The sequence below is a fragment of the Pungitius pungitius genome, chromosome 16, assembly GCF_949316345.1.
Source record: "Pungitius pungitius chromosome 16, fPunPun2.1, whole genome shotgun sequence".
NCBI lineage: Eukaryota > Metazoa > Chordata > Actinopteri > Perciformes > Gasterosteidae > Pungitius > Pungitius pungitius.
In genome coordinates, this window is record NC_084915.1 from 565,568 (window position 1) to 592,940 (window position 27,373).

At 45.0% G+C, this 27,373-nt stretch overlaps 1 protein-coding gene across 1 annotated transcript; it reads left to right on the forward strand.

The window, feature by feature from the left end:
• Positions 1 to 762: 762 nt before the first annotated feature.
• Positions 763 to 27,373, forward strand: LOC119215228 (junctional adhesion molecule 3B-like; the record flags this gene model as incomplete). The annotated part of the gene is made up of 9 exons (XM_037467199.2): positions 763 to 895; positions 21,339 to 21,407; positions 21,504 to 21,617; positions 21,696 to 21,848; positions 22,865 to 23,067; positions 23,729 to 23,828; positions 23,949 to 24,078; positions 24,147 to 24,201; positions 24,676 to 27,373. Coding segments are annotated over 9 exons (993 nt in total), but the record flags the coding sequence as incomplete, so codon positions are not given.

Sequence of the window (27,373 nt, forward strand, 5' to 3'; positions counted from 1 at the left end):
AATATGTTTGATTTTTTTGTCCGTATTCTGTGGTGGCATCTGCCATCTTCTATGGAGCAGCTGACAGGAAGAGACTGGATAAAGTTTTAAGGAGGCCAGCAGTGTGCCCCTGGATCCAGACCGGGAGGATGGCTAAGCTATCATCCATCATGGACAACACCACGCTATTTCGCAAGAAATCTCCACTTCAGTAGCACTTGTAGACACCAACTGTTCTATCTATATTATGAAGGTGTACAGGGCTTGTTAGATATCAATGTAGCCTGATTTATTCAGCATTCTATTCCTAAATAATCTGGCGAAGATGGATTTTTTGTGTCTCTTATATGTATTTTCCTTATGGAGACTTCCAAAAGTCTGTTATGGAAACCTTCAACTCTATGTAAGCAAAATAAAACAAATATTTTTAACTTGGCCATATCCAATATTGAGATTTCTGTTCATTTTGATAAAACAATACACCCAAATGCGTATATAAACATCTCAGATGTCTTATAGTTAGAAGAAGGAAGTTTCATAGTGATATCTAGGCCGATAAACTTCAATAATAAATATCAGGATGTGCTCTTTTAAATGAGCTTTGCCTTCATGCAGTATAAGGCCACAGTGGTGAAAGCCTCTCACACCGTGTCAACTATAAATTCTTGTCCGTGTGAGTGATGCTCTCGGTAGCTATGGAAACCTAATAGAATACCTCCCCCTCCCCGTCCCTCCCCCCCTCCCTCCCTCCCTTTATCTCCCTCCCACTCCCTGCTTTTCTCTCCCTCTCTCCAACAACACCAAAGCTTCTTTGGGCCACTTTGCGCATGTACGGCCAGTCTAACCAAGCACTGCATCGACTCCAAGATGGCGAAAACACGTCTGGCTTGCCTCCTGACGCTCCTCTCAACTCACTGTAAGTAGAAAAAACACGCAAACTGTCCCGAGGCGCGTGGCCGCGGAGAGACGTTCACTTATAGACAGAAAATAGACTGAGCCTCTGAAGCAACCTTATCTGGGCACAACTAATTAACTAACTAACTTACTAACAGCCTGGCAGCGAGAGCTGTCTCTACGGCACCAAGTGGATATAGTTCTTAGTTATGTTCACCAAATGGCAAATATAGTCGCCATTTTTGATACAACTTAACGCTCCGTCAACATGACACAGTGAACGTACGGCTCGAGCCGCGCTCAAATCCTTCTGTTCGCGATTCTAATCGGAGCGAAGCGGCGAAATGTTGCGAAAGCCAAAGTATCTGAATGGAGACACATGTTGTCGCGCAGCGTGTGGATCAGCTCAGCTCTCACAAAGTTAAGTTCGGAGAGACACTTGGTGTTTGTGAATTAAAGATGATTCCAGTCAGCTTCTTAACTATTCATCGCTGGTTTGGGGAGCCGCGGTGACGGCAGACATGTAGCAAGTAGTGATGCGAGATAACGGTTCTTCTTGCGGCGGGATAAAGCAGGCTGTCCGCGGGGGGGCCACCGAGGGTCCAAGGCCCCCTCCTTTCAGAGCCGCACCAGGCCAGCGCCGGTAAACAGAAACAGGCGTCGGGAAATCGATTCGTTTCGCCAGCCCCCCCTTACAGAGCCCCCCCCCCCCCCCCCCCCCTGGTACAGCGGACCCGGACACCTGAAGAGCGTCGCGCTCCTTCTCATTTTAACAGGCGAGACAAAAATGTCGGTATACTTTAAGCATTAAGTTACGTTTGGACGATGTAAATCATTTCTCCACGTGTAAAAAACACATATAGTGTATTTAATCATATCCTAAATAATCAAATCCCACTTGTTGCTGTGCTATGGTGTTATTTATTTTCATCAGCTGCCCCTCACACAGTAGTTTATTTTTAAAACCACCACCCTTTATAATACTACAGCATAAATCTACTGTGAATTTAGATGGATTTGCTTCAGGTTGGAAACAAATTATTCTTCAAATGAAGCGATTTCCCCTTCATTGCAGCGCTGATACAGACGTGTGTCCCCGGCCTGGCCCCACATAGATTGTCCTTAACTGAAGTCCTGCTTTATCTTGTTCAGATCATAATTAGGGCATGCGGGTCCTTTGATCTGGCCTGTACTTTGAAATTCAACAAGATATTCAGTTTGACAAATGTTTAACAAAGGTTTTCTTGAAACAACCGGTTTCCCCGTGGCAACGTGAGCTGTGCTTCAGTAACCATTTAGCAGTGACAGTTTTGGTATGGTATGTGTTCATTTTGCCCTTGCTGCTATTTGGACATGGATTTAGCAAGGTGTGAGAGAACACACTGATCAAAGAGGAGCACACATTAGAAGCCTCCTGTGATCTATTCTCCTTTCTTTAATTAGGAAACAGCAGCGGAGCTCGTTGGGAATCTGTTGCTGTGTGTCTCTCATGACTCACCTCCAGGCTGTGTGCTTTCATTCCTCCCCTTTTTTTAAGCGATACATTTCAAAGTCAGAGCTCCTAACGATGTTCCCCCCTTGGTAAATCTGTGACATGGCAGCACGGATTGGCAGGGGGTGTGGGGGAGGGGGCTGGGGGGGATGCAGTGAGCTGGTAAAGATTTAAGAATGTCTTTTGTCTGGCCTGGACGGGGCTCAGCCACATGGTCCCACTGGCTCTCAGCCAGCATGGCCACTGTCTTTAGATACGGGACAAATCTAAAGACTAAAACCAAAGCTGGCCACAAGTGGCGCGGTGAATTGCTACTTGGTGCTGACGCTAATAGGTGCTAACTGCTAATGAAATTTGTCTTGTGTTTTGGAAAAGCTCCGCTCCCAGATTCAATCCCTGATGTTTGACAAAGCCAATGTGTTGTCTGCCGTTGCTTCGGTGATGGTGCTTTTCATTTGAGCAATTGTTACGTTCATCTTGACAATTGCCCCAATGACCGCCCATCCCCAGACATTCCTATTGACGGTCGAACCCGGACAACTGAACCCAGACCGCAAAAAATGTCCTCCCCGGTCATCTGTCGGCAGAGTGGAAGATGAGGGCCCGTTGTTATTTTAAGCACACTGGAGACGTTCCAATCAGATTTAATGGAATGCGTTGACATTTTCCATTGTTCTCTTCACCTGAGCCATTTCCTTCAAACGATTCCAGAGAAAGCAGCACACTGACTTTAAAGAGAAGTCTGCCAGAACCCTCTTTGCCAAGAGCGGGGCCAAGATATGTGGGAGCTTGGAAGATGCTGGCGGTGGATTAGCTCAGAGTAAATATAAACTTTGAGATCACTGCTCTCATATAAGAAACACCTGTGGACAGCTCACACTGATTTCTTTGGAAACTATGCAGATCGACATCAGTAAAGCGGTCGTACCTAAAAGACGTGGTCAGTGTCAAATATTCCCAGTGAAAAGAGTCTGTTTTTATGCTCACTTGATCCGTTTTCACACTTTCTCCTCTTGGATGATTGACATTTTTATGACATTATCTCTGCTTTCACTCATGGCTGTCGGCCTAATCCCATTCGAGCCCTCTCTTCATCTGAATGGATAAGATAAGGCTAGGAAGGCGTACGCTTGGTCGCTGTGGAGCGTGTCCTGTGCTCTCTGCTGATAAGGTATTGCATCACTTCAGAGAGCTTTGAGCGTCCTCTAACCCACAGAGAACCGGGGTGGTCATCAAGCGTCGTTGCTCCTCAAATATTTTCCCACATCAGGTGTCAAGCGTCGGCACTTCTCACGTGGTTTTGCATCTTTTGCATAGGCACCCCGCCCTGCCAAGTTAACTGGGGCTAGTGGCTCCCCTAGGAGGTGCATGTTGTCAGATGTTTCCCTCCCCAGCCAAAGGTTCAGGGCACTCTCTGAATGGCATTGGAGGGGCCTGTGGGCCAGTCGGATCCAGTCTTGACATTTGACTGCAGAGACGGTAAATGGCAGAGCAGAAACGCGACAGACTGACAGACAGAAGTCCCTCGCTGCCATTAGATTCTCCAAGTGAGAGGTGTCCGTGCCCTAACGCATTTGGTCTCAGCTCAGATGGCACGGCAGGAAGGAGTTGTGCAGTTACCGATGAGCTCATTGCCTAACCGAGAGTTGTGTGATTTAGGGTTGTGATGGTCTTTGGCCTAATTAAAAGTAATTGCTAACATACTGTGTATGGGGCTATTTAGCTGTCAATTTATTTAATCAATTTTCTAGTGAAGGCTCATTGTAACGGATAGAATGGTAATTGGAATAACACAAATAACAATTAAATACTGTGAAACTGAATACTATGATATTTTCAGTGACAGTAATAATTCCGCAAAGAAATATCACTCCATAATTAGTTTACTTTACACAAAATAAGTCCCACCCTTTGGTAATACATTCTTTGAATCGCTGAGGTCAGCCATGTGGGCTGTCCCTCCATGGGCTGCACGGCCCTCGCTGTGGAATGACCTGAAGCAGCTGAGCGGGAGTGGGCGGCGGTGCTTTTGGAGCAGCGTCGCGGGCGTAACCCTGAAAATATGTGCCTTGTCCCTCCCAAACCTGAGTTAGCAAATGCAGCATTCCAAACAGAAAGCACATGGAGGCAGAAGCCTCCTGCTCATATGTGCGCTGACTAACAATCACAACCACCTGTTTTCCTCGGAGGTAAAAGGGCCCCCCCTGGACGAGCTGGCCGAGGTCAGGTCTGTGAAGAAAGCTCTGCAGTGTCCAGGAAGCAGCCAGCGCAGGGCGGTACGTCTCCTGAGACGGACATTGGCTTTAACTTGACAAACAGGAGGAGTCAGCACTCCTGATCCTTTTCCTTTCTTTTTATTTTGCTCACAGTGAGCTACAGCAGATGCTGAGGTCCAAAAGCAAACATTCACGTTCCCAAAACAGCCATGGCATGTGCGTGCTTCAAATGTCAATACGACTGCCATGTGAGAGGACCACGGGTCGTAAACTAGAACCAGCCTGCAGCCTGCAGCACATACCATCCACAAGCTCCACGTGAAAACAGCACAAAGGTCTTACCGGGAAGTGGGCTTTGTCAATAAAGGGACACAAGGGGGGGTTCATAAGAATATGAGGCTGCTTGTCACCCCGTTTAGAGGAATGACTGTTTGGAAAGCAAGCTCTTTTCCTCTAAAAGAGGAAGTGGTATTTGTTTTGACGACAAGACATCCTTACAGTCGATCTCTAGATCAACAGGATAATCCCCAAGATGCCTCTGTGGTGGCAGCACGCGAGAGGCTTCCTGTCTGGTGTCACATGGTCGCCGGCAGCTCTCCTTCTCCTGCGTCCGCTGGACACTGATGAAGCACATCAATAGGTCAAACCAGAGCACCATCGATCAAACATCGAAACAGCTCAGGGAAATAATGAGGGGTTTCATTAACGCCACGGTGGAGGCCATGAGCTGCATGTGTCTCTCTGAGAGTCATAACCAGATAATCGCTCCGGATTCATCTTTTTGTTTACCAGGCCGCAACAAAAGGGCAATTAGCATCTAAGAATAGCCAGTGGGCGAGTCATCTGACGACCTCAGGTGTTTGATCACAGCACATTCCACACCAGACCATGAAACACATCAACTGTGATAATAACACACCACGGATACAGCAGCATATCTCAAAACATCTTCCACAGCTTTTACTTTCTCAGTTCCTGTAAATATTGTTTTTATTTCAATCCAAATGGTAGTAAAGTGAAGATGAGTCGGGTGATGTAAAGCCACGTTGGGATTTTAAGCGGATGAATAATGGCAGGAAGCAGACCCAAGTGAGCCCTTATATTAAACTGAAATATTAAAATCAGCTCTAATGGTAGCCAGTCGGGCTAAAAGCATCTTGAAACTGCAGACAGGCTCTTTGACTTTCCTGGGAGTTGACAGAATTTCATGAAATAAGAAAAAATGAAATAAAAGGGGGAGCTGTCGATATAAATATAAATTGGGCGACTGCACACGTTTGTCAGAAATGACATCGGCCGTCTTGTAGTCCTTGTTTTTGTCTGGATTAAATGTAAGGAACCAGTTGAATGGAATTTGACTCGTTGACAACACAGGTTGAAGCTCCTTATCTGTATTATCGTGGAGAGATTAGCTTTCCACCTGCAGTACAGGCTGAGGAGAAGAATAAGACTTCAGGCTGTAGGGAATAGTGAGTTCTAGGGAGTACCTGTTATCGGTCCTTAGTGCGATTATAGTTTCTTCTTGTGATTGATAGCAATGTTAATCAGAAGCACTTGTGCTCGGAGCTCATTTACTTGTCTTACATGTGTTGGCCTGTAATTAGGTGGTTTCCACACCTCCAGGTCCATGTCAGGCCTGCAGCATGCTACTCTCAGGGTGTGGATGCACCTGCTAGACATGTCGCTATCAAAAAAAAAGCATCTTGTTTTTATACAATACTAGGCACATGTTTGGAACGAGGCCATTTGACAGGGGGTGTTGGTGGATCCCGGCCGCTGACACTAAATGTCAGACAGGAGACTAACATGTGAGTTACAGGCTTCTTCTAGAAGGGCACTGTGCAATGGGTTTAAAACAGCACCGTTAGAAGTAATAGATGGGACTCAGTCAGTGAGCGAGACCTTGATGCTCCTAACTTAAAAAAATAAATACAATTATTCATTGCAACTCTGGCATTTACTGACTCAGCCTGCACCAAATGTAGCTTCATGGATGACAACAGAATGCACCCCCGTTCAGGGTCCAAATTGGACCTTTTCGTAGTGGTTAGGACTCAGGAGAGTGGAGGATCATTTCTGTCTCCATCTCTTAAAAAGGGGCTCATCAGCTCCAGACTTGGCAACAGATAGGGGGTTTCAGATTGCTTAGGTTCAGACACCATACATAAATCCAAACCAGATATTGGTGACGATTGCGTTGTGAGAGTAATATTAATAGTGATTCTCCTGTGAAACGTTCCTCTCTGGTCCCATTTCAGCATAGAAGTGCAGCTCCGCTCAGTTAGACACAATGAGGTAAAATCTCAGCATCATCAGGGGGCCACTCCTAACACCATCTCAAGTTTAGCTTAAAATAATGCGGGATTCTGCTGGCTGTCAACAGAAATCACAAATTAGATTTGGGCCCAAATAGGTTCACTGCAACTCCCACAGCCTGCTCAGGAGTTTGATACTTGAGCCTGTCCAACCTAATAGAATTCAAATGTGGCTTTGACTATTTGGGACGAGTCACAAGACGTTATACTCAGAAAGTGCTTCCTATTTCAGCCAAAAGACATGTTTTCTTTTTTTAATGGAATAGCTCAACCCGTTGGGATGCAAAGGTTTGAATCCCTTTCTTTGCTGTTTGTTGTATGTGAAGCTTCAGTAGCATAAGGACTGGCGTCATAAGAACACACCTACTGCATCTTGGAATCCATCTGTCTGTAGACGATTGAGTCTCTGGAGACAATGACCATTTTATCTGGGGTTCTGGTGTAGACAGTAGGTATCTGTGTAATGACTTCCTCTTCCTCTACAGTCCAATTAGCAACGTGTACCGCAAGTTACCAATTAGCCAAGAGGCGATTGGTTGCATTATTTAGTTTCGGTCAGTGTGCTTAAACCTTTTTTGCTCTCCCTTTTTTAATTATTTTTTATGCAAATCTGAAAGGCTCCATGGTAGCCAGGATCAGAAGCTCTGCATCCACACAGAGAGAGTTGGCAGATTGGAACCAGTTCAGGGCCATACAGTTTAAGACTGAGCTGCACTGTTATGCTGTTTTAAGAGCTTGCCAAAATATCCTTTAGTAGAGCGCTGTCCATTGATCTGAACAGGATTGCTCTCGCACACCAACAGTTTTTAGGCCGAGCAGTGGGAGATTTGAGTGGGAGAGCTTCTTCTGAGCGTCTCCTCACTCTGCATCCGAAAGTCTCATTGGGTGAAACAGCAATACAAACTTGAAGAGCTTTGAACGCGTTCTAGGAGCATTGATGGAATACCTTGATGCTGTCAGGAAGGATCCCGGTTCCCCAGTAAGCGCCCTGTTTCTAAGGCTTCATCATGCTGGAGAAGTCCAGCGCGCTCAGCCAACGCCATATGTGAGCGAGGGCATACTTGGGCTAAGTGAGTGCCTCAGATATTTGTCAGGATGCCAGACATAGGCGACGAGTTTGCAACGTGGTTGATAGCCCCCCACCCATTCCTCCCACCGTCTGCTGGGTGTCTGTGACGTTTAAAGCACTGAGAAATCAATTTGTGTGGATTTCATGGTGACTCAGTGGTTCGTCAGGCATTTGTCTTTGTTGGGACAGGTCACTTGAAAATGGTCGTGCTGAAGCCTCAAAGGTGATCAGAGACTTGCGCATTACGTGGTGACGTTACCCTTTGAGCTGCAAAACCAAACAGAAGCATAGCATTTGAATGTATTTTAAAACACTGTCCTCTGTATTGACCTAAAAGATGGGGAAAAAGGGATGATGATGCTCTGAATATTCTGCAGCCCATTTGGGTTCAGGGATTTCCTCAATCTTTTGCCATTAAGATTGTTTAATTAAACTAAATTGTCTGGTTCTCAACCCATCCTGTAAGTCATTCCCTAATGGAGCACCTTATCTACTCTGCCATTTCCTTACACAAGGCTCCGCTTCTAAAGTCAAATGAATATATTTATGTCATTATCCAGGCTTAATGCTTAAAAGGTTACCTTAACAAGGGGATTCTTCACAGAGTCCTGGTAATCACATAGCAGTGTTAAATTGGATTTTACAAGACTACAAAAACGTCCCAAAAAAAACAAAAACTAAAGCAAATTTATGCAGTTAGGGACATTTTAACAACTGTGTATTGCACTTAAACTAGTATGAATACAGACTCTAAGAGTACAGAAACATTGTTTTATATTGAGTCGGAATTACAGAACTGATACTGATTTATCGGATATAGAATATTCCTCTAGAGCCACAAATATCCACTTTATCAGTACACTGTAAATATCTCAAATAAAGTATACACGTAGGTTGACAGAAATGGAGACTACATGGATATTTTTTTTTTTAACGTTTAGACAACTTAGTCAGCCCCTTTTCTTCAGGTGCTTGATTAGATGCAGTCTACGCCCTGGTCTCCCTCATAGACACCACATCTCAAAGTTAGACAACTTGAATCCAAGAACACAGATGTGCGCTTCCTAAAATATTCAGCATAGAGAGCCAACAAATAATTCATTGGGAAAATAAGAAAACAATGGCGGAAAAACATGAGAACAGAAGCCATTTAGTCGGCAAGTTTTCGGTGTACGCACAAAGCCTGGGTGGTGAACAAGGGGGGGGGGCCTACAAAAGCCGACCCCCCACGCTAAAAGACAATTATTCTGCTGACGTCCGGTTTTGAGAACAAAAATCTCCTGGTTCCGTGAATCCCGCGCCACACTTTCAGAGAGAATCTGTAGGCGATCTTGGTGCTAACGAGAGGCTCGGAGCGGCCCCCGTCCAGCCAGCGCTCTGTGTAATGAATCCCCTCCACCCCCTCCCTCGCCGAGCATCACTCACGCAGCACTGAGCGACTGTACTCTTTTATCTCGGATCATCAGCACTCAAGATCATCTGTGGGCGGCGGCCCTCTGGGGCCGTTGTTAGCGTGGTAGGAGAGAAGCTCTGCATCGAGCTGGGGGGGGGCTCTAATCATCTGCAGTGAGGAGGGGGGGTGGTACCAAAGTTAACCGTTCCCGTCACAATCTAGGCACAACACGGCCCGTTCCATTAGGGCGCTTCCCTTTCAGCGTTGAGACGGATGCGTTTAAGCAGATTGAGGTTGGCATGTGGAGGCTTGTTGGGGCCGCTCTGCTGAGCACACGTACGCGGGATGCTCTGCAGTCCGGATACTCCTCCCTGGAGGAAGCGGCCTCAATGACTCTGTTTTATAATTGATAGAGTGTTCCGCTCACTGTGACTCACTTGGGATTAGTTTCCTACACGCAAATGATTCAGTCAACACGTATGCTGCGTGTTAAGGCCTTGATGAGCAAACAACACTCATATGTATAGGGCTTTTATTGTGAAAGGTAAGAATGCAAAGAAAGAAGTTGGCTGTGTTAGTTTGGACTATGGAGCCTCTTGGAGGCCATAACCTAACTGGTCAGAAAAAAAGATGCGACTAGAAAAATGGGGTCCCAGCACAAAACAATTTTTAAAAGTCTATGTATTCAGCAGAATATGAAACATGAAAAGGCACGGAGCCCACAGAGCAGTTCGGTATCAGATCAGGCAGGTGACGAGGTCGCCAGCTGTCCTCTATTCTTACCATGAAAGCTTTACAACTTGCCATTGTCTGCTGCCCAGCACTAGGTCGCTCCGTGACTGTGTGCGGCACACCTTTTACTTCCTGCGTGACCCTGTGCACACACACGATTACTGCCAGAGCTTGTAAAGGGGGGGCATGGAGCGATGGGCTGTCTGATGACTCAGTCTGGAATCTCCCATGGAAACCATCAAGGATTCCTCCCTGAGCAGGTGATGGAGTTAGAGGGAGCGGGGGAGGGTGGGGGTGGGGGGGCTGTGGTCCAGTCGTCCCCCACAGTGGCACCCTGTTGGCGACCTGGCATTCTGCACTCGTGTCCCTGTGCTCCTACTCAGGCCGATGGAAGACAGCCCCATTGCCTCCCACAGCACTATCCAGTTGCCATTGTTGGTGGGAGGTCTGCTCCAAAGGAAATCTTTGTGGGAAAGTAAAACTTTGGATCGCCGACATGTTTGACCCATGACTCTTTGCTTGGCGCTTTACCTTTTTTTCAGCAGGCGCTCCCTCCCGTGCACTTATTGAAACGTCCACAGTCAGAGCACACTTACAGTGTGCTTCTGGACGGATAGCTCTCACTAACAATGTACTTTTATTGTATGTTGTGATTGATAGACTTTTTTCCAATTTTGCATTGTTTTGTCTCTTAAAATCTCTTTTTGCTTTTTTACATATTTAATGAGCATTGTTGTAGTGTCCCTTACACAGATCAGAACATTAATGTATTGTATAAACTGAATCATATTCATGTACATGTCTGATAATAGCAATTGAAATGAACTACTAAATAAATGGTTGGTTGACAGTTCTTAGAATAATGTCCTATGATTATTAACAGTAACTAAGGGAGCCTAAGATACATATGTTCTTTGCCGACAATGATGTCTCTGTTATTGTTGTGCAGATGATGATGGAGCACTTAAACGCTGTTCTATCAACATAAAGCAGCTCAGTCAAAGTGCTATAAAATCGTGCTCTAATAGCACATTTTATTGCTTGTAAAGCTGTGGGGTAGAGGTGCTTTTTGAAGCGATTGTCCCCATCATGTGAATCCAGCCCCTGTGCTCCAGTATTCACACTTCCAGCACACAAGCAAGGCTTTTGTTCCTGGGTGAAAACAAAGGGCCACTGAGTAAGCTGCAGCCACTGTTGTTAAGAGCAGAGTGGGAACACTGGGGCTGGTCCTGGGCCTGCTGTTGCCCAGCTGATAGCATCTTGATGACTGGGCTGAAACTCCTCCGGTAGGCCCTGTTATGAAGACCTAAGCTTCCTGCTGCCATCTCACACGTTACGCTCCTCAGTGCCAAAATGTGCCAAACAACACAGCTCCAGACGTGTGTGTGTTTGGCTAACCTCGTGTAGTGTGATGGCGTGTGTGTGTTCGTTTGTCTGCTGGCAGTCATGTGCAGTCTGTTTGTTGTCTCCCCTTAGACGAGGGCATATATACACATAACTCATGAAAACACTTCAGTGAAAGTTGGCATGGAGACGGATAAAAAAGTTACCCCAAAAGGCGGCATCAGCTGAGTTGATCCTTAGCGCCTGCAGATGAAACCTTTTGGACCTGCTAAGTCAACACGTCTGTTATTGTTCAGGTGTCAGTGCAGCCATCGCTCGCTGTCCATGCACTCAACAATGAGCGCTTATCTCTGCAGGCTCAGCCCCCCCAACCCCAACGTTCCCCACATCATTCTGTACGTTATTAGGTAAAGGGAAAAATGAAGATAAAAATGTAATAATAAAAAGTTAATATCCCAGCAGGCAGATTAGCCTGATATCCGCAGATGTGAGTGTTCCCAGATCTTTAGATGTTGTAGAGGAATTATAGGTTAATCCTGTGTGGCCTGCTGGTGGAGAGCTTTAGAAACGGGCTCCCGTTGAAGGTTGAATGAGTGTTTGTGCGTGGGGGAGGTGTCCGTTTGAGAGGACAGGCAGCAGAATGTTATCCAGGGATTTACCACCATGTATTATTATCTGACCAGTTCATTGTTGACTGCCAGGGAGGATATAGGTTAGTGCACAGTACAAAAAATAAAAGCCAGCTCTAGTGATTGGTTTAAAATGGCGTCGGCCTCGGTGGACTGGCTGGATAATACTACCTATAAGCCTCTGGCTGAGCCATACAGCCACGCAGTTTGTACGGCCACAAATGTTTCATCATGCTTTAAAAAAGGGGCCTGTGCTGAAATTGCATTCCTAATTAGGATTAAGGAAGGGGTCAGTCGGCCCGGACTAGAATGTGAAGCATTTGCAGCAAACGCAGCCGATGCCATCTGTGTAGTGAGAAGCTAATTCTGGCAGCGAGTGTGGCGTGATTGACCACAGAATGTTTTGCGCAAGTGCCAGGATTTTGACTGGAGTCCCGATGGATCGAATATGACCCCCCCCCCCCCACCCGTCACGTTAGGTCTCCTCTAAGCTGACGCCACAGAGCTCCCTGATGCGTCCGGACACCCGACATGTGTGGCACGTCAGATTGCTCTTATAACAGAGACGCCGCGCCAGGGGAGGCCCCCGCTCAGCCTCCCGGGCCCTGCGCTTGGATCCGTTTTGACAAGGCTCCCTCGCTGACCCCCCCCCCCCCCCCCCACACACTTCCCTCCTGAGGCTGACCTGGGCGGGAATAAATGAGTGGCCAATTATTTGATTGTGAGGTATGGTCAAGGCCTCCCCAGGGTGCCTGTGAGAGGCAGCGAATGCTACCACTGCTCACGCTTTTTACCTGGGAGGGATTCCAATTAGCAGACTTTGGGAGGCGGGGGGGTCTGGCTGGCGCTGACAGCCACTATAAATAGCGCCTGGCCATTTGACCTGGTCTCACTGCAGCAAGAAGCGGCCCGTGGTTGTAGGTTATTACCTGGAATTGTTCAAATCATCATTAAGCCACACTGAGCTGCACAATCAGCTGAAGTGTCAAGACTTAAAGAAATGTGACATTTAGCACCATTTGTTTTTCATTAAAGAAGTGTACATATTGTATTGCTGTTTAAAGTCTTTCCATATCAGTGATGCACAATGTATTTTAGTAGATACTGGTAAATTATTATTCATTATGGAATAGAGCAGGTAAATAAAAGCCAAATTGATTCTATGTCAGAAACACCGTGAAATCAGTAATTAGCAGGGCCGGGACTAGGCAGGGGCAAGAGGGGGCCTGGCCCCCTCAAATAAATGTTGTGCCCCCTCAAACGGTGGTAAATGTTAAAAGGTGCTGGAGCACAATGCCCCCTCATACATGCCTGTCTGGACCCGGCCCTGGTAATTAGGGTATTTACTGACACACTTTTCATCCACAAGGCATTTTGTGACAACCAGACCTTTATTCAGCAAAATCTTTAATATTCTGTACCTTCATTGTGTTTTATCTGCAGACTAAGCGGCCATTTTACAAGCCCCCTCTTTGTATACCAACTATTCACATCTCAGTTTTAATGGATCATGTCAAAGCAATTTCATTTGAATTCTTGGACAAAATGTTCAGTTTTTTATTTACTTGAGAAAATCAGCTATGTTAACCTCAAGGTGTGCATGATAAAATACAACTCAACTTCTTCAAGACAAAATGAGCGGTTATTGTTTTGGCGTAAAAGGAATATCTATATTGTGCATCCTTAATTCCTATTATTGAACAGGTGACTGGCGCCGTCATGCTGCTGATGAAGGTTTGTTGAGGGGTGTGTGGTGTTTCAGGAGCCAGTGCAATACTGGAATGACACTGCATCTCAAATAGAAGTCACTCATTTGTATCCATAGCTCATCACTGGGTATTGGGTATTCGACGTAGGGCCACACGGTCATCGCGTCCTCAGCCATAATAGCCATCGACCATTGTTCCGTTTAATTGAGCAACCGATTCACTCCCACTGCCCTGAAACTGTGTCACTAAACAAAGGTCTCTATTGGCAGCCATTGCTGCTGGGAGCATGTGAAGAGGCAGTGTTGCACCAAACAACAGGACTATTTTTATACAGCGGCCGAGATGCGATTATCTCGGGGCCAAGATGGTTCACATGAACAAAGTAATATCATTGAAGATCATCAGCTCCCTCCAAATGCGTTATTATCATTATTTTTGACTTATAACTTTGAAGGGATAGCCAAGAACCGGAGCCTCATGTTTTAACACACCAAATGCACAAGGCACTTTTTATTTATCTATTTCATGTCAGATTGTTATGAGTTATGTTGCATCTGATGCATAAGATATGAAATGGAAAATATAATGAATGAATGAATGAGGTGGGGATTTGTCAAGCCGTGGGCAGAAGACGGGCGTCTTCACTTGTTCTGCTTGGTCTTGATGATATATAGTTAATTATTATAACTAAAAAAGGAAAGGACAGGCACACCTATGCAGGAGAAAAAGAAGTATTTTTAGAAGGGAGTGCGTGTCTCTCTCCTGATGAAGTGTCCTAGCATCAGAGCTATCCACAAAGCTGCTGCGTGTGAGGTGGAGCAGTAAAAGTTGCTTTTCCCACTCTGTGGTCCAGTCCTGTAAGCTAGTCATATTGAGCTTAAGGTCAAAGTGAGAGCAGGCCAGATGCAGACGCTAACACTTAAACAAAGTGACAGGTTCCCAGGCACTCAGTGACACCATCGCTCCTCCCTTAACCCCCCTCCCCGCTCCGCACTGTCATTGGCTCAGGCCGAGTCTTTGACCCTGCACTGGATCAGAGGGCTCACCAGCAGTAAGGCACATGGGTTGCCGCGGCATCATCAGCCTCACGGATCGGGGCATGCAGTGGCCTGGTATGCAAATGCAGAATAAATGAATACACAAGAGGCCCTTCTGGGGAAAGATGAACCGTGTTAGAATACACCTGGATGAGATGGGATGCATTTGAATGAAGAACCTATAGCAGGATACAACTTTTAGTCCGACAGAATGAGTTTATCCACCAAATGCAGAAGGGGGATTAGGTGCATATGATGTATATATGTACAGTATAGTACAGAGTCCCTCCTTTACATGCGTTTACAAGCAGTAGACCATCACGGGACCTTTTTCAAGAGTGGGCCTTAAAAGAGACAACCCTAAGCCTTTAAATGTCCCCATTAACACTTTGAATATTATGTTTCATCCGCACACACAAAAGCGGCTAAAAAGCCATTTGCAACATTGTTTTGGAAACTATTTTAAACTTTGATCTTGTTTCAGCGACAAATAGACGGTAGGGCAACCAAGCTGTGGATTCTGTCTCTTCAGGAAACAAATGAAGCTGTAACCTAAATGCTGACAAATAGCAAACAGCAAATTTATTGGACTACTTCCCTGTTCAGGATGTCATATATTCATACGTAACGTTTATAAAGATACATATTTTACACACACTTCACAAGGTGCTCTGGCTCCATCCTTTTATGGCTTTAAAAAGAAAACTAAATTGGATTTGAGTTGGTATTCTTAAAGCCTTCTTTGTGCCGACTACTCAGCATCTGAGGTAGCATCTGATGCATTTGTGGAGCCCTCTCTTCTCCAAACCCTCCACATGTGCATTTGCCTCGACTTCCCTCAACCGTTTGACACATTTCTGGACATTTTTACAAAGTCACTGTTCCCCAGAGGCGCTTAAAGGTGGGTAATGGATGGAGTGAATCTTAACTGTTGAATGCCATCGCTTCTGGCTCAGGTCATTCTATAGTTTGGCCCAAGCTCATTGGGCCAAAAGTCTGTGGTTGAAGGCTAGTGTATGTAATAAAAAAAGAAGAACTAAATGGTTTTTCTGCAACCAATAAGAAGGGGATTTCCCCAGTGGATCCAACAAAGGGATTACTCAGCCGGAAAATCTTCTTCTGTTTTATTTTATCTTGTGAACAATTTGTCTGCAATAATCTGAAATGTCTGAGTTGTTTACATGTACAGCCCACTGTGGACTTGGGTATATGTGTGCGATGGGGAGAGGAGGGTTGCTCACACACTGGTGGGTGACCACAGCTGTGAAAACAGGACCGAAGGGGATCGTTCCCCCTGCCAGGTCAGCCCTAAAACCTTTTCCTCTTTGTCATCATGTCACAAGCTACCTGTTTAGTCACTTTCTCCCACAGCTACCCAGCAGGTGGGATCCTGTCAAGTGTTGGTCACTGGGAGTGGGCCGGGGACACGGCAAGAAAGACAGAAAAAAAAATAGTTGCTATGGAAATATTGCCAATATTGCAAAGGGAACTGGAGAGCCAACGTCTGGGATCTGGCTGTAATCGTCTCTCAGAAAGAAGCTTATGGTAATATGTGATGCTCTTATGAATTAATTTGTCAGGCTTTGTGTCCCCGCTGACATCATAGACTTTTATCAAATGCAAATTACCATGTCCTCGAGGGTAAAGCATGCAAGCCATGAGAAGGCTTCGGCAAGGCACCGTTCAACTTTTTAATTGTATTTTTTGCTCACAACCAGTCAGCGCTCCGGAGGCCCAGTGCGTGGTTCAAATGGCTTTAACTAAAGGACCACGTACGCAATGGTTCACAATCCTGTCTTTTCTTTAGATAACAGGTTTGTATTCCACTTCCAGACAGGGACACTTCCGTGTATTGCATGTGGTTTTACATTGGGTAACCATTTTAAAACAACAATTACCAGTGCTAGCTGTTGTTGTTGTTCCTCATTTTTAATCGTTCGTCCTCGTGAAAAAATCAGGACATCATTCTCTTATTCCACAGCACAATTGGCACGGTTTTATTTTCCTATTGTCTTCTGGAAGTTCCTCTCTCCTTGGCTGTAAGGTGCTCGGGGCGCACGTTGAACTTCAAAGCAACGTGAGGAGCAACCCGACAGCCAACAGCGTTAAACATTTAGAAGGTGTCTCTTGTGCTTTCAGCAGGGACATTCCAATAGATACTTCTTGGAGCTATGCACACGTGAAACCCCATTAATCATGGTACATGTTGGGACGTCTTTATCCATCCATCTAGGAGTCCTTGTGGAACAAGTCATTTTCTCTGATCAATAACCGGTGATCTAATAATCATTTTTGTACAATAACCAATCATTTTTTCCTTACTCAAAAAGATATTCTTTTTGCTTTGACTGGTGTATGTAGTCACGCGCAGCAAATACAAAGCAGAGCAGTGTGGCACTTGTGTGTCCTCGTGTGTAGTCACTTCTACAAACTAGTCAAACATTGATTAGGAGCCTCGGAGGGGACAGTTTGATGAGACTGCGTGCTGGTCACGGAGAGGGAGATGACCTGCGCTGGCCCAGTCCACCTCGGCAAATCAATTGAACACATCATTTCAGAAATGAAGTGACTAATGAACACAAATGAAGTAAGAGGATGTTATAAGGTGGTTGTATATACTGCACGTGTATGGGCTGCAGCTCAAGCAGCACCGATACGAGAGGACTTTGGTGAACAGCCACCGGTTGGGATTAAGTGAAACTGGGGTGTGAGTGCTTTGATGTCTGCGCCTCTGAAGGGGCGTGGGAATCTTCTCCACAGGCACGAGGCAGAGATGCTCCACAGGGAGATATCACGGGGTTGCTTAATTGAACCTTTCTATTTATAGCACTGGCCTCACCTCTCTGGATTCACTGAACAGCGAAACAAGTGTGTTTTTTTTCCCAGGAGGAACAACAGATAAGACATGGAGGGATTCGTTACACAGGAAATACCCAGCTCCTCTGTGACTATTGTATTATTCAGTGATGTAAAAAAAACCTTTGGGCTTTATGAGGCCATTACACCAAGATTGCACAGAGAAGAAACATGCCCCATGAGGACGGAAAGGGAGATTAAGAAAAGAGAAGAAAAAGTACGGTATCCAGATGTTTCCAGAGGAGGCAAACGGAGACATGTAATTCAGGCCCTATGTAGGTCACAGAGAACCTGCATGGTTTAAAAGCTAATAATCTAACATATAGCTCTCAAACAGACCCGGCCATGGCTCTAGTGTCTAGTCTAGAGTAACAACAAGGGTCTCGTTTATCTCCGATAAAGTCGCATCACCTATTAGCAAATGAGCAAATCAGGGTTTAAACTAAAAGACCGAGACCTTAATCCGTATCACTTACCCAAATTGAAATACATTCATGAATAAATACATTTGCTGTCAGCACCTAGTAAAAACAGTAAAAAAAAGACTGTTAACTGTCAGCTAATCAGTAGCTAAAACCTGCGTTAGCTTCTCTGCTGAGCTAACATGTTAGCCTAACATTTCTCCCTCTAATAAAAACTTGTTGGCCTCCTTTAACAGGTTGACCTAATAAAAGATAACAAATGTGTTTTCATTTAAATCTAGGTTTTCTAAAGCATTTAAAGAGAAGTTTAACGGGGGTTGTGTCCCATTCCAGAGTGACCAACTAAATAATGTGTAGTTTAAGTTAGCATTGGCACTTGAGGTGAAGGCACGGCCTCAGAGGCTATTCAAGGAGGGCCACAGACAGGACGAGTATGACCAGAGAAGGATGTGTCAGACGGGCCGGAGGTCAGATGGGAAACGCTGCTCTCATAACACGCGCTCAGCACTTTGCAGCATGTCCAACCGGACGCTCCAGCTGTTTGATGCTGTTGCTCGGTCAGAAAAAGACGCAGCAGTTGCTGAATGGGTTGCTCAAATATATTGGATGTCACTACCCCTGTTACTGGAATTGGGATGACAAAGTGAACGGAAAACAGCGATTCTGATGCTTTGAACAATGTTAATTTCCGGGTTGAAGCACATGTTTGCATTGTATTGCGTTGTTTCCAATATTATATAATATTCACTAATTCCTTTTCAAAAGATGTCTTTCTTTCTGTCTTGTGTAGAGGGTGAAATTGGAATCAGTGAAAAGTTGACATTAACATAAAAGAAGTTGGCACTTTCAACATGTTACATTTGGTTGCCTGCTTAAATGTTTCTGTCTAGAGTTAACGGACCCATCGTGGTAGTGTACATCACAACATGCATCTCATCCAAAGAGCCAGATCTGTGGCTTGTTTCGTCTTTTGTCTCTATTTTTTCAGTCAGAAGTCCTAAAGGATCGGTTCTTTGTGAGCCGGGGGGTCGTGGGCCGGGGGGGTTCATGGGTTTTCCTGGACAGCTGTATCCACGCCAGACCCTCTCGAGCTTTTTACGTCTACGTCAAGCTCACTTAGGCACGTAATCTGCACTAATACTCTCAGCATTAAGGAGGAGCGCATGGGGGGTGGGGAGGGGCTGAACTCTATTACCTCTGTCAGACAAGAACATTTAATGGAAAGTCATAGAGCTAAATGAATCACCTGGCATAATTTATTGACATCTTTGGGTTCTATTTCGACGCAGCTCGTTCTGATACCCTCTGCATACATGGCCTAGTTAGATTCAGCATCAAGTTACACATTACACGCTGTATATTTGGAGCTCCTAACCAGAAGGAAGCAGGACATGCCGCGCATACACAGCTTTTGTCACAGACATCAGCATGTTTCCATAAATGCGTGAATGGATTTAGGTTGACTGACGAGGATTCTTGTTGAGCAGAGCCGTTCCATTAGCATGTGTACAGGGATGTAGCTGCAGTGGAGCTCTGCTCACAGCTTGGTATCTGACAGCCTTTACTGTCACTCTTCTGAGTCACTGCTCCTCTGCAATTCTTTTGTTGAAGTTCTCAGGTTCTCTTTCTAGGTTGTCTGGAACTTTTTTTATTTCCCTGAACTTTTCCCACCTAGGAACAAATCTCTGCTACCAAAGTCAAATCAAATATTTATTGAAATCAGCAAATCAGAAAATGTGTTGTTGTCCTTAACTATTGAACTGTTGAGTGTTATTTAAGTAGTTTGGAATGACAGCGCTCTGCAGGCGGAACCATTTGTTTTCATTCTCATTATTTGGCGCTAACATACATATAGGAATATGAATCAGGTCAGCAAGCTCCTGAGAGGTGGGTCTTTTATTGTCCAGTGTAGGTGTGACCTACTTTTGACCTTGTTACTGTCGGGGGCGGCTAAAAACAAGCTGTGGTCTTGTCATGATCTCCAGAAAGGCTGCAGGCTAATCAGCTTACCCTGTCTGCTCTAGCAGGTGACCCTGGACACTGCTGTGGATCCAGAGGACAGTTGGTGAAGGACAAGTCCTTCTCGTTTGTTTTTTTATGAATGAGAGGCACATGATCAGTTCCAAGCACTAATTAGAGAACAACCACAGCTAGACGCCGTCCACAGCATTCACAGCCCCTTTGTGGTCATTCAGTGTCTCCTTTACTGGTCGATTTGCATTTATTGGGATGGTTTTTTGTCTCAATGCGGTAGTTTTTGTCCTGTTTACATCATAGTGTGTCTCACTATGGTCATTATTTTTTAGTAATTTTGCATTATTTGTATGGTCATTTTTGTCTTTTAGTTAGTGTTTAGTCTTTTGTTGTTTTCCTTTATCTTTATGTTTTTTGTCACTGTTCACTCTGTGGTTGCTTTTTTTCTGACATGTCATCATTTGTTTGTGGTCATTTCTTCGTTTTTCCGTCCTTTTTTTTGTCTTACCGTCCTTTTCCACCGTCATGTTATAGTCCGTTCCTACAGGACAACTAAGGTTCATCACGACTGAAGCACCCCTTCTGCTGTGTGCCAGATGTGCAATACAGGACGCTTAAATCACATTATTATGAACTTCTTTTTAAGATGAAATGGGGGCTTGGCAGCAGGAAAGGTTGCACAAATGGAGGCGTTGCCATAGATTTTCAGTCATAAAAATCATCGTCATCAAGTGACCCTGCATTCGAGAGCCAGACCATCATTTTATGTCTCTGGGACTGTCAATAAGCACGTTAACGTGTACGTTGAAGTGACCCCCAGCGCTTCCCACCACATACCCACACAGGCCTTTTGTACAATTAGTCCCACGTGGGCAACATCATGAGGGACAGACAGAGAGAGAGACAGAGACACACACACACACACACACACACACACACACACACACAGGGGGCTCGTCAGCCGTTTGAACTACTGGCGTGGTGAGCTTGCCCTGAAAAGGGCACATGCCTCCGTGCACAATTATGCAGTGTGCGTGGAAACAGCATCCCCACCCTCAACAGGCGCACAATGGTTTGACCACCACAACTAAAAATGGAGGCTGGACGCAACCATGGCTAGAGAGGATTACCATGTTCAGATTGTTGCCCCAACAAGGCATTGATATTCATCTTATCTGTAAAGTGTGTTGGTGAAATGCGAACGACGAGTCGAGCGGATCATTGACGCGTCATGAATTCTCTCACATTGCACCGTCTTCTCTCTCTCTTTTCTGCAGGCTACTTCAGCACATGGGCAGTGGTGTTAAAGACAAACAACGAATCGCCATGGACCAACGAGTTTGACAGTAAGAGCTAATGATCAAATACCCACAAAATAAATGAATTAACGTCATGTTATTAACCCCCATCCCGCATCTTTTTACAAACTTCTTTTTTTTAAGAAATCGAGTTATCCTGTTTGATTGAGTCCATTTCCACAACCAACCCCAGGATAGAATGGAAGAAGATCACAAATGAGGGGCCGAGTTACGTGTACTTTGACGGGCAGATCTCAGGTGAAATGCACCTACACTACATTCCTACAGTCCATCAATCCCAGCCGACATCGTTGACCGGGCTTTTCCCTCCAACAGGTGACCTTGAAAACAGAGCGTCGATCCGAGAACCGGCCACGCTGCTGATAACCAACGCCACGAGGTCGGACACGGCCAAGTACCGCTGCGAGGTCACCGCCGCCGACGACCAGAAGTCCGTAGATGAGATCGTGATCGACCTCGTTGTGAGAGGTACGTCAACTTAACCCACATGCATGCATACATGAAGGTCTACAGAGAGAGAATCTCTCTGCACAAAGGTCCAGAGCATTACAATGATATGTTACATGCATACATAGAGTGCCATATACAATCCACTGTATATATAGAGAGATTTTTTCTTTGCTGGTAGCCCAGTAGTAAAATCAACATGTATTCTACCTCTGTCAAATAAAAGTACAAATCCAATATATTAGTATTATCCATTAAATTCATAAAAATTTAAAACTTTTTTAAATTCCATTTAAACATCATAAGAGCCTCTGTCAAGGTGATAATTAACAATGTCCACACAGCCTAACAATTGAACAGCTTTAACGCTACAGAAGTGGAATGTTCACATTGAGCTTTTTGTAAGCTCATTTTAGGTAGGCTTTTTTATATGAGCTGCTTGGTCTCGTTGCAGCGTTATTATATTATATATATATATATATATTAGTTATGGCCCCTCCCCCTGAACATAGAGAAACGCTGTGTCCAATAATAACGGGATGGAGTCTGGGTCGGTATTCGCAGGGCGCTGCGCCCACCAGCCAGCCTGTGGAGTCCAAGATGTGACCCGTGAAAATAGAATTCTTCCAAATGCAGGAAAACCAGCCGCTGTGGTGCCCTTAAAAAGAGGGACCTGGTGGAGTGATTCACCCCTCTGATGCTGTAAGATGAAACCGTGTTGTAGGTCGGACCAGCCCTTTGGCATACACGCGAGGATGTGTTGTGACCAGACCTGCCCAGCTGCAAAGGCGTGTTCTGAGCTATAAGGGGAAACCTCTGAAACTGCATCCGCTCCGAATTGCAGTGCTAAAGAAAGCCAGCGCTGCGTGTTTTGGAGGCATTTTTTGGCACAGGCTTTTAAAAATGGTCTTGTCAGTGCTGTCAGTCCGGTGGCCCATGCGGGCTCAGGGTGACTTTGATTTAGTTTGTTTTAAAAAGCATCAATCAGCGGGCATCACGTGATGCTCTTCTGAGCTCCGGGTCTTTTCCCCCCACAGTGAAGCCGGTGGTGCCGAAATGCAGCGTCCCAAAGTCGGTGCCGTTTGGGAAGTCGGCCGAGCTGAGCTGCGTGGAGGAGGAGGGCTTCCCCAAGTCCAAGTACCAGTGGTTCAAGAACAGGGAGGAGATTCCCAACGACCCAAAGTCCAGCATCAAATTCTTCAACTCCTCGTACACGCTCAACACGGGCTCGGGGACTCTGGTCAGTACGCACGCATGTGGGTTCTCACACAAGGGCATTGCAAGGATAGGGCAGCAGCAGGAGGGCTCTGACGCCCGTGGGCGGGGACAGATATTTTGGGGGGACAGTTGATGGTGCAAAAGGGGCTTTAAGCCACGTGGGGAGCCTACTGTCCTCGCTTGCACATTCCTGGACTGTGGATCTGCTGGGTGGCTCGCGGGGTGACAGTAAGCTACATGTAAGCTGTAAACTCCTGTTAGCTGCTACTTGAGTTATCTTGTTATTCTGAGAGTGGTCACAGAAACATCCCACTTCTGACACTCCTTCCTTCTACATATGAGCACTGACATTCGTTACATCATTAGATCAGCACCACCACTGTCTTTTTGGGAATCCTGAGGAAATCCTTGTAACTAGTAAAAGGGCATTTTCATCTTTTAGCCCCAAAGAAAGTTGGACTCAGCGAAACATGGACAAACAGCCTGTGTCTAAAGTCTGTAGGAGTAAAGTGAGTTGGCCTGAAGTGGCCACGTGGTGCTTCAGATGAGTCCAAAGACAAGACTGTATCTGTAAAGAATTGGCTCATTGAATCACTCTGTTATCAGAATTAGACAGCAGGAAATGAGTTTTATCTATTCTACTCTAAAAATGCCAATTATGTGTGTGATTTTGTCCCATTCAGAAGTTCATCGCAGTCAGAAAAGAAGATGCAGGCGAGTACTCGTGCCGAGCGGAGAACGATGCGGGGTACTCTGAGTGTCTGCCGCAGCAGATGGAAGTCTGTAAGTGGGTCTCACGTTCACTGTTCAGATGTAGGCCCTCTGTTCCACTGCCTCATCCTGCCATTTAAAAGAGATTAACCCAATGTGTTTCATCTGTGCTTTCTGGCTTGACCCCGGCAGACGACATCGATGTTGTGGGGATTATACTGGGAGTGCTGGTGGTGGTCGTGGTGCTCGTATGTATGACAGCGGGGATCTGCTGTGCGTACAAGCGAGGCTACTTCTCAGGCCAGAAACCAACGGGAAACAAGTAAGACCGGTGTTCCCCCATCGATCCATAAACACAATGCAGCACTGATCCCATCTTGTGTCTTCTAGTTACAAAGTTCCAGCTAAAGGAGATGGAGTGGACTACGTCAGGACAGAGGATGAGGTTTGTACTGAACTTGTGCACATTTTAAAACTGGGTAGACACTTCATATCATGAGGTACAATCATTAATACATCACCATGAAACTTCATTTATATAAATGCACTAATTTCAACACATTTCCAGAACAGAAATTTGAAGAATTTGTCATTGGAGTCAAATATTTCCACAAAGGGAATTTGGGGTTTTGTTTTGTGGAATTGCTATGAATATACAAACTGCTCTGTAAAAACATTCAGAAAATAGATAAAGGAAACCGTCTGAGAAAAAGTCATTTTTAGAGAACGGCCTTCATAAATAAGTTTTGTATCATTTATATAGAGGACGTTATGGGAGAACAGTGTAAACCAGACAACATGAAACCTCTCCAGATGATTACTGACATTACGTTGACATGTAGAAATGAGGCAAATCCTCATGGATAAAAAGCGCTGTGACACTGATTGAGAAACAGTTGTGAACCTGTGTTCTCTTCAGGGAGATTTCCGACACAAGTCGTCATTCGTGATCTGAGGAGGGACGGACGGGGGGTCTCGGTGCTGGGACATGGCCTGTGGGGACAGTCCACACAACCCAAAATCCCACCGCTCAAGTTTGCCAAAGGTGACGAGATCCCACGGGACAGCAACACGTGGAACTTTAGACTACACCACGTAGGGGACTGAGACCGCCGACTCTTTACTGCCAACAACCCAATTCTTTTGCTCAATAACGGAGTTCTTGCTTTACAGCTGTTGCATGGTTTGAAAAACACAGAACGAGGTAGAAAAGGAGTCAATCCATCATCACACCTTTCTACTTTTGCTTCAAAGCCCTCTCGTCATTTGTATAATCTTTCTTTTCTACTATTGAAATTTGTCAGACTATTTTTGATGGAATATATTTTAAAAATGCCTATAGATAAAGGTTTACTTTTTTAAATATTTGTAAAATACTAACATGTATTATTTAGTTTTTTGTTGTTTTTGGATAAAACAAATATGGAACACTTTAACCACATCAGACTGGCAGCACCTCTGCAACCGGAAGACAGACCCACAAAAAACTAAAGACTTGAATCTGCATATCGCCATGGGGATCAGCGGTCTTACATATTTAATTTCCCGCCCGCTTTGGACTCCTCCATGTTCATGTTTGTGGAGTCTTAGTTAGAGGCTTTGATGAGTGCCAGTCCAATGCTGTGAAACACTGCACACAATCAGTGCTGCATCTTCTTGATTTTAAGTGTCCTTCTATGCTTGCTGTTGATCTTGTATATATTGAATTTACTGTCCAGGATAGACTTTTGTTGTCATGTGTTTGTAAGTATTACACCATAATAATGATGATGTTAATAATAATACAGGGTTTGTTGGTTAACCTTCCAGACCCCAAAATAGGAAGTTCTAATACTAGATGTGCTACTGTGATGTTTTACTGGGTAAAATCCCTCGATTTGATTTCTGAATGGAAACAAATTGGACCAAGGACAGAGACTTTATTTTGATTACTGACTATTTAAGTTACATTCAGTCAACGCACCAAGAACATCAGTGGAAATGATGACTGTCATTCACAGACTGCTCCGTGTCCAATTGGCTTCAAAGCGTTTTTATTCCTAATATTGGTGCAAATAGGGTGTAGACCTGATTCTAATCTTTGTTGTTTTAGTTGATCTGACCCGACAGCTGGGGTCTGGGGGGTTAACAGTTGTACTGATTGTATATAGATATTTCTCTTTCCCTCTCTCCACAGATTGTTTTAATTTAAGGCAATATGAAACTCTTCCATTTGTAAGACTGAGAAAAGGTAACATTTTATCATCATCATTCAGCAAAATATGGAAGCTTTAGAGGCAAGTGAGAATCATTTGGTGTCATTTCTCTGATCTTAAGTTACTTTGACTTAACAGTTAAAAAACAAGAGAAAAGATTTCATCAGCTCAAAATCTTTGAAACTGTCCAAAAATTGCTTGGTTTAAAAAAATTCAAAGGATTAAAGTTAGAAGAATAGAATAGTTTTCACCTTTTTTTGCCTATTCTTCAGTCAACCAGAGGTGAGAAAACAATTGACATGACTATTAGGAAAGTGATTACCAGAATAGTCTTTTTCTCACTGGCCCTCAAGGCTTCCATACACGAACAAGGACTTCTGTTCTGTTCTGATTGGACCCTTGTTCCCATGTTTGGAACAAACTGGCTTCTCGTAATCAAACAAACACGCCTGATACGCATCAGACCTCCATGCAGCTCCCTGATCTCTGGTTCTGCTGCGATGAAGAAGAACTTTGGTAAAAGGTTAACTGAGTACCAGCCATGGTAGGGACGATCTGCCCAACACTCGCTTCCCACCTCCAGTTGTACACATTTCGTTCCTCTTAAGTGCCTTCTGCCGGAGGAGTAGTACAAATTGTCCACAGCGGTGCTCCACCCCCTGTCCCCCCCCAGTGTGCATGTATGTGCTATATGATGCTGCCAGAAGCACCGTGTTTTACATCCATTGAACCACCAGCGCGGCGTTTGAGAGGAATGATGACACCCCTCCTTTCTTTTACATGTGCATCGGAACATTTGTAAATAGCCTTTTTTAAATAGATTGGAAGGACATGTTGACGTAGAAATAGAAATATATTAGTGCCTAATATAGTGGGATTATTTTTAGAAGAGACACGCAGCACTACTAGGCAAAAAGAAAAAATGGACACCCATTGGCATGCGACTTCTGGATTCTAACACGTTTTAGAAAGACTCACTGTCCTGGTGTGTTTTTCTCTTACTTTCATTTCTAACGCCCACAGCCGGGGTTGGGGGCCATTTTATTTTTGAACCCCTCCGCCCCTCAGCGGCTTGCAGCAATGAACACGATGTCCACACCGAGTATTCATGAGAAGTGCCATGCAGCCGCAATGGAGCTCTCATTATTCCGCCGGGGGGGAGCATTTTGACATAAAGCCCAGCTGATGCAAAGCGTAGGACTAACAGGACTTCCCCAGGCGGCCCGCGGGCCCCCTCAAACAGTCTGTGTGTTTGACCTCCAAGATGGCAGCGCTGCACTGATCCAACACCGAGGAAACGGTGCAACGTGTAGGGAGGCAGGATGCTCTGATCCAAGCTCACATACTGCTGCTGGGGGGGTTATTTGTGTTCTTTTCAGAACCACTTTATTTGTGATTAATAAAAACTCACTTCTAACTTTA